The following is an 11,809-nucleotide window of genomic DNA, read 5'->3' as shown; positions in this document are numbered from 1 at the left end:
CCCGGGAAGGCAGAGAAAAGACATCGGAGCTTCCTACTCCTCTCTGCCCAGAATTCTGGTGTATCCCCAGGCAGAAGCAGTGAGTCTTGAGGTGAGGGACTGGACTTAGGCTGAGGCTTGGGTTGGGTAAGGTTTCTGAGCAAGTCGGGTGTGAGGGTAGTGACTGGAGGAGGGGTTGGGTAGGCCTTAGGGGTGGGAGTAGGGGCTAGAATAAGGACCTAAATCAGCCATGCTCCCTTATATCCTCTCACCTCCCCCCAACTCTACTTTTCTCTTCTGCTTTTGACAGCAGCCAGGCACGGGATTAAGTTACCAAATCAGCGATTTTTGCCGAGGTCAGAAGGTGTGGGAGAAGGTGCGAAGGAGAGGGAGGAGGCTGCCACAGAGGTGAATATGGGAATGAATATGGGACTCCAGGTTAGAGACCACAGGAGCAGGAAGGAGGCCCCAGGGCAAGGAGTAACAGGATAGTCCAGACTCCATCAGGCCCTGGGGAAACTGAATGCCATCACTCCCTCATGGCACTCCCCAGACCCCACCAGGTTATGTGGGGGGATTTGTGAGCCTGGATTCTGTACCCATGGGGTAGAGTTCCGGAGGCATAATGTAGGCTCCAGCTATGGGACGCCCAGCCTTGCAGACAGACCAGAGGGAAGTGGACTCTATTTTTGGCCGTAGACACTAGTAGGGTGTAGGCCAAAATCTGTCCTCATCTTCAGACATTTCTCTTTCCTCCTCCTTCCCAACCTGTCCTTTCCCTGAAATTCCTGAAAGCTCCAAACTCCCACCTCCGTCATCCTCGGCGCCCTCTCTTAACTTACCCTCCCCCATTCTCCAAGGCCCTGGAATTGGGAAAGGGTATCCCGCTTCCCGATTTCTAGGACCCCAGGATCGTTCCTCCGCCCCCACTCCTATCAGTTCTAGAAAACGGGGTCTCCCGAACACTAAAGCTGAAAATATGGAGACTCTGCCTAGGAACCTTGGTTCCCCAGACCCTCCAAGAACCATGGCCCCCAAACCTCGTTATTAAGGAAGAATCTCTCCGCTGTAATTTTTGAGTCTTCATCTCCCGGGTATCCCGCCTCCCAAACTGGGATCTGGGCCGTCTTACCGCCCCCAGTCCCTGTGCCTTCTCCCCCTCCCCCGTACTCACCCCAAGTCGAGGCGGGGCGGGGATGGGGGAATCCGGGGCTGGCGTTGGGGGAGGGGTGACCCAGCCCCGGCAGCTCAGGGCAGCAAGAGGCTGCGGAGGGGGGGCAATGACATCATCGCCGGAGGAGGGACAGCACAGCTCCCCCCAACCCGGGGGCTTCAAGCCCCGCCTTTATGGCGGACCCAGGGGGGTCTCAGAATCCCAGAGGAGAGAAGAGGAACAGAAGATGAAGTCTGCGGGAATCGTATCCCCACCCCTTAAAACAAGGGTTGGACAGCCCTTTACTATTCAGCCACCACCCCCCACTGCCACCTGTCGCTGCCGTCGCGACCTGTCGCCTCCCACGCATGTTGTGGCTGCGCCCGCCCCCGGCAAAAGAACACAGCCTGGAATACAAGGTCCGTGATGCTCCGCGGTGCCGGACGCCTTTGTCTACAGAGGGCGTAGACGAAGGGCTTCATGGGATTCGTAGTACAAGGCTCCCTCACGGGTGTGAGCCCTTTTTTCCTTTCTTCCTCAACTCCAGAGAGCTGCACACTAATTTTTCTCTCCAAAAATCGTGCGCTTTAAAAAAAAAAAGGCGGGGGGGAACCCGGGTAGGGTCAATGTAAATAACGGGTTTGTACTGAGTAGCTAGTTAGGCTTCGGCTACCACTCGGTGCGCGTGCGCCTAGCCAGCGCGCCAACCGGTGCCCTGAGCCCGCGCGGACCCGCCCCTTTGTGGTCCTGCTTCCCGAGAGCGAGCGCGAGCCAGCCCCACTCGGGCACCGCCTCTTAGGTTCCCGCGATCGAAGACCGCTACATAGGTCCGCAAGAAGACATCGCCAAGAATCCAGAGGGGCTCTGCAGGCGGAGGCATGTCCAGGGCCTGGAAGCCAGACAAGCAGAGGCGAACACCACCCCGAGCAATCTGCAGGGCGACAAGAGAGGCCACTGGGTGTGTCACGCGCACCGAACCCTCCTCTTCCCGGGGAGCCAGAGCCTTGCCCCCGCCCACAATCCCGGGCACCAGAAGTGTTTCTGTGGCCCCTCCTCGGCCCTGGTGATGTCTCACTCCCAGCTCCATCCTCTCAAATCCCATCTTACTGCATCACTCTGACTTGTTAAGACCACCTACCTGGATGACATAGTCCTGGGCTGTAAGGTTAAACCAGACCCCACCAAGTAGGAAGGAGACTGGAGGAAGTGTTGGAATTTTCGAGCACTGGATGAGGTACTGAAGGAAAAGAGGAACAAGGGGAGTTGAAGGATTCCTGCTCTGCTTAAAGTAGATACTCAGAGCCTTGTGTGGTCAAGCTCTACTGCCTTCTCTATCCTTACCGGCTCTGCCCACCACACACATACATAATCATTGCCACTTCCTTTAGGCTCCCTTTTGATCAAACCTTTTCCTCCATCTACTTGTAGATCAAAAAATGCTGGCCCCGTGAGGCACACAGAGCCCACAGGTGTATTGCAATTGTCTAACAGTTTCAAAAATGTTTTAAAAATTATTTACCCACTATACACCACGGTGGTACAGATTGTATCCTTGGAGTCCAGTGCGGTGCAACCTTAGACAAGTCACTTAACCTCTCTGTGCCTCAGTTTCCAATTTGAAGGTGTTAGTTGATAGTAATACTTCAGAGATATTGTGTGAGAAATAAATGAGTTAGTTTGGAAGAATGCCTGACACATACTAAGAGTGTTATTATTCATGAACCAGGAGGTTTCAAATAATGTGTTCAGCCTTCTCCAACAAACCAGAAGATCTGGCTTTCCCTGCACGGAAAGACTTGGCTAGAACTGAGTGGCCAAGAGCTGCCCTTTTTAGATTGATGGGGTACCTGCTTTCCCTTCCCACCACCCCAAGTCTTTAAGAATACAAAGCTAGGCTGTAAATATTGTAAATGTTTACATTTGGAAATGACTGTAATGTAAATGACTACCAGAAAGTCTATTTTCTGTAAAAACCAATAGTAATTACCTTGTTAGGAAGGTAAGGAATGGTGAGAAGTTAATTTTGAGTGTATATCTCTTTTGAGAGAGATGACAGCATCAGAGCATTGTTCCGAGTACCTTAAGTGGGTTAATTTATTCAATTCCACAACATACCTAAGAGGTATTAGTGACCCTACTTTAGAGGTTAGGAAACCAAGACCAAGGAACACTAAGTGACTTGTCCAAGACAGCATAGTTCTTACGTGGCAGAGCGGAATCCCAACCCCAGGCAAGCCACACTGAACCACTATGATCTCCCTGGTTCGCTTGGCTCATTACGAGCCCACATCCTGGACATTTAACTCGGAGCCCCACAAACTGAGTTTTCTCTACCCTCTCAGTAGTGCCAAAGAAAACAGGGATAGTCACAGAAATCCTGACCTGGAAGGAAACCCCCCCTTCCCCCCGGGAGCTACAGGGCTTCTCGAGCAGCTTTGATGTGGCACCATGCCCCCCACCAGGCCTGAAACTCTCTTGGCACAGCTTCTGTGAGCCTCCACTCTCCCATGCCTCGGGCTGCTCCTGCCCTGTCTCCACTTCTCCTTTGTGTGGGTGTTCCCCAAGGCTGCTTCTGGGATCTCTTCTCTCTCCCAGAAAGGGCTCCCCTCTTCTGTGGCTGATTACTGTCGGGGGGCTAATGCCCCCTGACTCTTCCTGCACTTCCTTCACACCTCCCCCAGACCCCGCCAGGCTCCTTAGGCTTCTCACTCCCATTCAGTCCTGAATAAACCTCTATCACCATCTCCTCCTGTCCGGAGTGACTCTGCAGAGGCCTAGGAGGGGTTCTTGCTCCCTTCCACTACCCCCCAGCCTGTCGCTCATGATGCCTAGTGCCTTTTGCCCTGCGATACCTCTTAACCATTTATTCCCATCCTTGGCCATTGTTTTCCATCAAATCCCTACCAGACACTGGGTCCTCACCTCCCCCAACAGCAGGGAGACTCCTCCAATGGCGGCATGCAGGGCCTGGATCTCTTCAGTGGGTCCTGTGATGAGGGATGTGCCCGTGTCCAGGATGGCAGCACAGCCCTGAGCGCAAAGAGTCAGCCCTGTGCCCACGTTCACACTGTGAGGGGGCAAGGAGTAGACATTGGAGCCAGTGTCCTAGGAGTCCAGGCCCTCTGCCCTTCCTCCCTCAAACACAGGAGCCCTAGCCCAGCCTATCCTCCCTCAGACCCAGGAATCCTGGCCCCCAGCCCCCCCCCCCTCCGACCCCGGAATCCCGGCCCCCCAGCCCCTCCTCCCTCAGACCCAGGAATCCTGGCCCCCCAGCCCCTCCTCCCTCAGACCCAGGAATCCTGGCCCCCCGAGCCCCTCCTCCCTCAGACCCAGGAATCCTGGCCCCAGTTCTCTCCTCCCTCAGACCCAGGAGTCCAGGCCTCCAAGCTCCATTCTCCCAGAACACTGGAGATGAGGCTCTAGCCCATTCCTCCCAGACCTAGAAGGCCAGGTCCCTCACCGCTCCATGTGGATCTGCCAGTAGGCAGGGATCGTGACTGGCAAGAAAGTGAGGGGTGGGATGTAGTGAGCTGGATCTGAGCCACCCAGGACCAGCTCTCCTCCATCCGCAGCCTTAGGATCCCTGTAGAGGCAAAGTACGGCAATGTCATGGGTGTTTCCCTTGCCAGCCCCAGGAGGGGCCAAGGAAGGGAATTCCTGCCAAGGGAAGGTCTCCAGGTTCTAGGTGGGAGTAGCGGGGTACAGGCAGGGCCTAGATGTTGTGACTGGGAAGCAAAGCAAAAAGTGAAGAGAGAGAGGACTGTTCTTGAGGAAGGTCAGGATTGTAGGGTCCTGAGGGCTTTCTGAAGTGAGGATGGGACTTCTTGATTTGGCTGTGGGAGATGGAATTTTTGGGGTGGAATTTAAGTGGAGCATTGGGGTTTGTGAATTGGCTCTGGCAGGTATGACTTGGGTAGAAGTGGGGTGGCTTCCTGGGTGTATGGTGAGACCTTCTGAATTGTAGGTCTCATAGTTCAGAGATGGTAGACTTCCTACTGGACTGAGAGTGGCGGGGAGGAAGGGCAGTGATTCCTGGAGGTGCAAGAAGGAGAGATCTACACAGTGGGTTGACTGGGGTGGACATCAGGGTAACTGAAAGTGCATAGGATTTTATGCCTATGGGGGATGGGCCTCCAGAGGGAAGGTGGGGACTTCCTGGATGGTGGGGGGAGATTTCTGAACATAAGGTCAAGCTTCCTAAAAGGTACCTGGGACTTCTTAGATTAAAATGGGTAACTTAGGGGCACCTGGGTGGCTCAGGGGGTTAAGCCTCTGTCTTTGGCTCAGGTCATGATCTCAGGGTCCTGGGATCAAGCCCCATATCAGGCTCTCTACTCAGCAGGAAGCCTGCTTCCCCCTCTCTCTCTGCCTGCTGCTCTGCCTCCTTGTGATCTCTATCTCTCTCTCTGTGTCAAATAAATAAATAAATAAATAAATAAATAAATAAATAAATATCTTTTTAAAAAATAAAATGGGTAACTTCTGACTTCTGGAGTGCGTTCTCAAATGGCATTTGGGTTTTCTGTATAGTGAAGAGGGCGTTCCTAAGTTGAGTAGGTAGAGCATGGAGTTTCCTGGTTTGGGTTTGGAACATGGAGCATTTAAAATGGTGGTGAGTGTCTTTCATGGGTCTTAAGGTTGCTTGGCCAGTGGAACTTTTGAACAGGTATTGCTTATATTGACTGGGTCGGTGACTTGGTGAGTGGAGGATGAGACTTCCTTTAGTGGGTAAGGGACTTCCTAAAAACAGAAAGCACTTCCTGGGGCTAGGACTCATAGGAAGGTAGACCCTTCCCCATTACCTGTTGAGGTAGAAGGAGAAGATGGGTTTATCCAGTAGCCCCTCGTCCACCAGTGTATCCAGCGGGGGCCGAACTCCTCCCACGGCTAGAATGGGGAAACCAAGGCCCAGTATCCCATCAAAGTGGGCAAAAGTGAAGACCAGGCTGGGCTCCCACAGAGCCTCTCCAAAAATCACTGATGCACCCTTAATTCCTCCAATCTAGGGATAGATGCAAATGAAGCAAGTTACTTCTTGGAGGACATTACCTTTGTAATCCTGAGGTCTTGCAAACGAAGGCCTGAATCCCACATTTGGAGACACTTGAAAACAACTCTAACTGCCTAGGAAGCTTTGCTTCTCCACTTAAGAAGCCCACCCTTTAACCAGGAAGCCCCACCCCTGCTTGAGAAACCCTGCCCCTTTTACTCAAGAAGCCCCGCCCCCCCACTCCAGAAGCCTCATACATTTGCCCTGGAAGCCCCGCCTCCTAAGCCACCTCCCTAAGCCAGATCTTCCTGGGGTCAAGGGTCACGCACAGTCAGCTTGTCCTCACTCAGGATGCCATCTAGCTTCCCAGTTCCATACTGAATGGCAAACTTGGTCCCATTGGGTTGGAAGGAGCTGGAGGCTTTGGAGTTGAAGCGGTGGTGGAACCCTAGGTCAGAAGATCAGGGAGGTGTCACCAGGGAAAGGGAATATCCTCAGTGCCTCCTGCCTCTGTGCCCTTGTCACCCCTGAAGGCATGTCAGAAGAGAACAGTGCCTCAGAAATCCTTGGGAAGCCAAGAACCAGGCCTCCCTTCTCTCATCACCTCTGTTCAGACTTATCATCCCCCATGAAATCTCACAGCAGCGGGGCACCTGGGTGTCTCAGTGAATTAAAGCCTCTGCCTTTGGCTCAGGTGATGGTCTCAGGGTCCTGGGATCAAGCCCCACATCGGGCTCTCTGCTCAGCAGGGAGCCTGCTCCCACCCCCACCGACCCCCCGCCCCAGCCTGCCTCTGCCTACTTGGGATCTCGGATCTCTCTCTGTCAAATAAATAAATAAAATCTTAAAAAAAAAAAAGAAATCTCACAGCAGGGCAGACTCAAGAAGTGGCATCTTATGGACGGGACCCAGAGGTTGGAGGAGCCAGTGTCAAAGACGACAGAGAAGTTTTGTGGGGGTGTTCCCAGTCCAATTTCCCCATAATACTGGACCTGATGGCAAAACAGGAGAGAGGGGGAATGAAGACCTTGGCTTCCTAAGGGGGGAGGAGGGCAGGGACTCTCTGGGGCCATGACTCACATTCAGGTAGTTAGAGAGAGGTACAAAGACAGGCTTGTCCCCAGGGGATGGGGCCTCCAAACTGGGGGGCATTGCTGGCTTCCCCCATCCCCTCAGTGGGTTCAGGGTCCCACGTCCAGGGTAGACTCGGTGGAGAGGGATCCTGTTGGGGAGAATACTGACAGTTAGGAAACTATTCTTCCTGGAGACCCTCTATGACAGAATGTTCCAAATAGGATATAATGATAAAGCAAATGTCTCTATGGCCCTACAATAACTGTCATTACCAGAAACCCTACAATAACAACCTTCCAGGAAACCCAACGAAACACATATCAAACCATGATGACAAATTTCCCCAAAGACTTTACAAGAGCAAGCCATCCCAAACAGAGTTTCCCCCAGAATCTTTCCATAAGAGACATTCCGAATAACCTAAAATAAACCATCCTCAGGAAGTTGACATTCACAAAGGTTTCCGAAGACCCTAAACATAAAATTAGCCTTTGCAGGGCGCCTAGGTGGCTCAGTGGGTTAAAACTTCTGCCTTCGGCTCAGGTCATAATCCCAGGGTCCTGGGATCGAGCCCCACATCAGGCTCTCTGCTCAGCAGGGAGCCTGCTTCCTCCTCTCTCTCTGCCTGCCTCTCTGCCTACTTGTGATCTCTGTCTGTCAAATAAATAAATAAATAAAATCTTAAAAAAAAAAAAACTAGCCTTTGCAGAAACTGTTCCTTGCATGCTTCTCATCATGACATTAGAGACAATTTTCCTTACTATTGGTGGGGGGAGAGGACAAGCACCAAATCCCAATTTCATTCTTTATACTAAACTATGTTCCAGATAATCAAAGAGTTAAGGTGAAATGTAATTTTTTAAAAGATTTTTTTCTTATTTATTTGAGAGAGAGTGAGCAAGAGAGAAAGAGTGAGAACAAATGGGGGAGGAGCAGAGGGAGAGGGAGAAGCAGACCCCTCGTTGAGCAGAAAGCCCGATGCAGGGCTTGATCCCAGGACTCCAGGATCATGACCTGAGCTGAAGGCAGATGCCTAACTGGCTGAGCCACCCAGGCACCCCATTAAATGTAATATTTAAGAGCACTAGAATGAAGTAAAATGTTTAAATGACTCTGGCTTTTCAAAGCATGATAACAAGATCAGAAATTATTGGGGAGAATATTGATGAATGGGACTCTAAAATTTTAAAACTTTGTACTCCCTTTTCCCAACACACAAAGCTGTTAAAAAAGTTGTTTTGTTTTTGTTTTAATCTAAGGGATATAATTACAGGTTATATGCCAAAGAGTTAATACCTTTAATATGCAAAGAATTTTTACAAACAAAAAAGAGTAAGATAAACACCCAGCATTGGGGAGACAATTTGCCATGGTTCTCTCACATTTCCAAAGAGGGACTTTGTCAAGGATTTCCTTTAGTGAATAGCCTTGGGAGAAAGACAGTGTCTCCCTCTGGGGCAAAGAGCAAGCAGGTTTATGATCCACTATAAAAGGTTCAGTTTCCCTAAACTTTGGGTTCCTTTCCTGTAATATACCTTACTGCGTGTGCAGGTCTCTGCCAGCCCTCTTCATCTCACCCCATGGTAACTGGGGTTCAGAGAACTAATAACCTGGCTCCTACTGTTGCCAAGAGTAATAACCCGTCCTTGTCTCTGACCTGGGAGTTTTGTGTTTTCTATGGGCACCCATGAAATGAAACTGTGGCAAGCTAACTTCACAGTTCTTGGAAAATAGGCAAAAGGACATAAACAGGCAAAAGAAGTACAAACAGCTTCTAAACAAATAACACCTTTTTATGTTAGATGTTCAACCCCAGTAGTCGTCAAAGGAATACAAATGACAAGAGTCAGAAACCTTTTCTGACCCTGCAGATTGGCAGAGAACCACCGATACTGTTGGCTCTGGCTGTGGATTGATGTGGATCGATACAAACTTTCTGGAGGATGATTCGGCAAGTGTGTATCATAGGGCTTAAAATTGCACACATTTTAGCCCAACTTAATTTCGTTTCGATGAGTTTCATCTATAGGAGATCACTGGACAAGTGCACTAAGAGGTGTTTATCAGGATGTATCTAATTTTGAAAACTGGAGACCAACTAGCTAGGCCTTGGCTCTGCATGGAACATGCATAGAATGGAATACATTCAAGCACTAAAAAGGAGAAAGTAGGGGCACCTAGGGTGGCTCAGTTGGTTAAGCATCTGCCTTCGGCTCAGGTCATGATCCCAGAATCTTGGGATCACGTCCTGCATTGGGGCTTCTTGCTCAGTGGGGAGCCTGCTTCTCCCTCTGCCTCTTCCCCTGCTTGTAGGCTCTTCCTCTCCCTACCCACCCCCCCATCAAACAAACAAACAAACAAACAAATGTTTATGTGGTCAAATTAAAAAAAAAAAAAAAAGGAGAAAGTAGCCCTCTATGCCAGTGGTTCTCAAACTTTAGCAGGAACAGGAACCACTTAGAGCAGGGGTGAAGGGCAAAGATTTTGTAAAGACTTTACCTGCCATTGGTGTCTGTTGCAACCACTAACCTCTGTGAGTATAGCATGAAAACAGTCCTGGGCAACAGGAAAACAGGATGAATTTGGCCCTTGAACTAAGTGTTTGCCAACCCCTGACTGAGAGGTGAAATTCAGAGCTTGTCCCTTCTGATTCACTAGGTCCAAGATGGAGCCTGAGAATTTGCATTTCTACCAAGTTCCTGGGTCACGCAGATGCTGTTGGTCTTGAAATGATTCTCAGAGAATCACTATCTTTTGCACTGGCTTGGGAAATGGCCATGAGCTTTTTGGTTCAAAAAGCAGGTTAGCAAACATCCTGTGCAGTAATATTTTTGTCCTGTTCTTAGTCACTTCTTGGAGCCCTGCTCCCTCCCTCACATTTTTGCCCCCCATGACTCAATCTTTGAGAGGCTCAAGAATGTCAAGTGGGGAAAATGTTTCCTGGAAGAGGACCCCCCCCAAATCAAGAATTCCAGGGAATGGGAGAAGAGAGGAGAAGAAGTGAGAGATTGGGGTTTGGGGAACCAGAGGCCAGGGAAAGGGGGAGGTCACTGGGGTCCCCAAAACTGGACTTCTAGAGACCTAAACAGTTTGGAAGATGTGAGTCTGGGGGAGTCACAGCTCTGAGTCTCCAAGATCTTGTTGGGTTGGGGTAGGGGGAGTCACATGTCTGGAGACCCCAGTACAAGATCATCAGAGCTCAGGGTGAGATCTGTGGGGTCCTCCCAAAACTTGTCTGGAGACAGGAAGGACAGAGGAGTCCCCCAGTGCAGGGTCTCAGGGTTGGAGGACCTTAGACTGAAAGGGCTGCCCTCTTAGGACCTAACAGGGTGGAACCCTCCCACCCCCTGCCGGGTGAGAGCCCCGTTTGGAGATCTGTGAACCCAAGAGATAGGAATCATGAGTCTTGGGGGTGCTAGGCTTGGGAGTCACTGAACTGGGGGGCTCCAGACTTAAAGGGCAAGAGGGGGAGGGGCCGTGCCCGGTTTGGGGTGGTGATGGGGTCCCCGGTACCGGATCAGTGAGGCCCGGGCGGGCTCCACAGTCAGCGGCGGCGGCGGCAGCAGCAGGAGCAGCAGCAGCGGTAGCGGGGACATCTCTAGGGACCCGGTGGAGACCCATGCGTTTTCTTCCCCCAGAGTCTCCACCCTGTGCCCCGCCCACCTCCGGGGTTCGGAAGTGACCCGGGCCTGAAGGCTCTCTGGGAGTGAGGGGGGACGGCGGACGGGGGTCGGGAAGCTGCTGGTGTTTTTGGAGGGATGTGTGGAGTAGTTCTGTGGGGTCGCCAGAGAGGGTCAGCTTGTGTCGCCGGCGCGCCTCACTCACAACTTCGGGGGTGGGGGAGGGGCGGTCTCCTGCAGGGGGCCTCCCCCACCCCCACTGAATCCTTCAGCGGCTGTCGCTCTTATCTATGACTTTCATTTCACTTCACTGTTCCGAGACTCATTAACCACAAGAGTTTTCTTGGGCAGGAGAAGGGAGGGCGGGGGGGGGGGGGGTGAGAAGGATGTGGGGGAAGAGGGAAGAAGGTTAGACTAGAGGGTTCCGTCCCATGATAAGTGGGACCCTGACTCTTACGGGTTTATTTGGAAAATACTGAAACACACGCACGCCAATAAAAATAGCCCATAGCTCCATCACCATGGAAAGAGCATAAAAATAATTGGCAGCTTCTTTGTCTCTGGGCCTGCCCTCTTTTTCACTAAGCCTCTCAAATAGTAAATGAGGATCAGAAAAATCTACTGAAAATGCAGATTCCTGGGCACCACTCCCAGGGATCCTGATGCCAAAGGCCTGAGACAGAGCCCAAGAATCTGCATTGTTAGCCAAGCCCCCTGATCAGGATGCTGCAAGCATTTCTGAGGAACTATTTGATGTTTTTGGTTTTCTAGCTTAGCTCTGCAAATCAATATCAGCTTGCACGTTTTTTAAAGTAAATAGAAGCAAACGGTACTTATTGATCAGTAACTTCTGTTTCTTTTTCTGCACTTGACCATATACCTTGGACTTTAAGAAAAACTTAGAGGTGGGGTCCCTGGGTGGCTCAGTCGGTTAAGGATCTGCCTTCAGCTCAAGTCACGATCCGGGAATCCTGGGATTGAGTCCCGCATCCG

The 11,809-nt window shown here is 51.2% G+C and overlaps 1 protein-coding gene across 1 annotated transcript; it reads right to left on the bottom strand.

Moving 5' to 3' along the window:
• Positions 1 to 1,400: 1,400 nt before the first annotated feature.
• On the bottom strand, positions 1,401 to 10,968 carry LOC111160829 (napsin A aspartic peptidase). Its single transcript, XM_022524187.1, has 9 exons — positions 10,710 to 10,968; positions 7,203 to 7,344; positions 6,991 to 7,114; positions 6,452 to 6,570; positions 5,935 to 6,134; positions 4,593 to 4,715; positions 4,055 to 4,199; positions 2,271 to 2,369; positions 1,401 to 2,063 (listed from the first exon to the last, which is right to left on the bottom strand). The coding sequence occupies exons 1-9, from the start codon at positions 10,790 to 10,792 to the stop codon at positions 1,824 to 1,826; spliced, it is 1,275 nt and encodes a 424-aa protein (XP_022379895.1). The 5' UTR covers positions 10,793 to 10,968; the 3' UTR covers positions 1,401 to 1,823.
• Between the last annotated feature and the right edge of the window lie 841 nt (positions 10,969 to 11,809).

This window comes from Enhydra lutris, unplaced genomic scaffold, assembly GCF_002288905.1.
Source record: "Enhydra lutris kenyoni isolate GAN:26980312 unplaced genomic scaffold, ASM228890v2 scaffoldscaffold77, whole genome shotgun sequence".
In the NCBI taxonomy this organism is placed as follows: Eukaryota; Metazoa; Chordata; class Mammalia; order Carnivora; family Mustelidae; genus Enhydra; species Enhydra lutris.
This window is presented reverse-complemented; position numbering and strand designations above follow the sequence as displayed.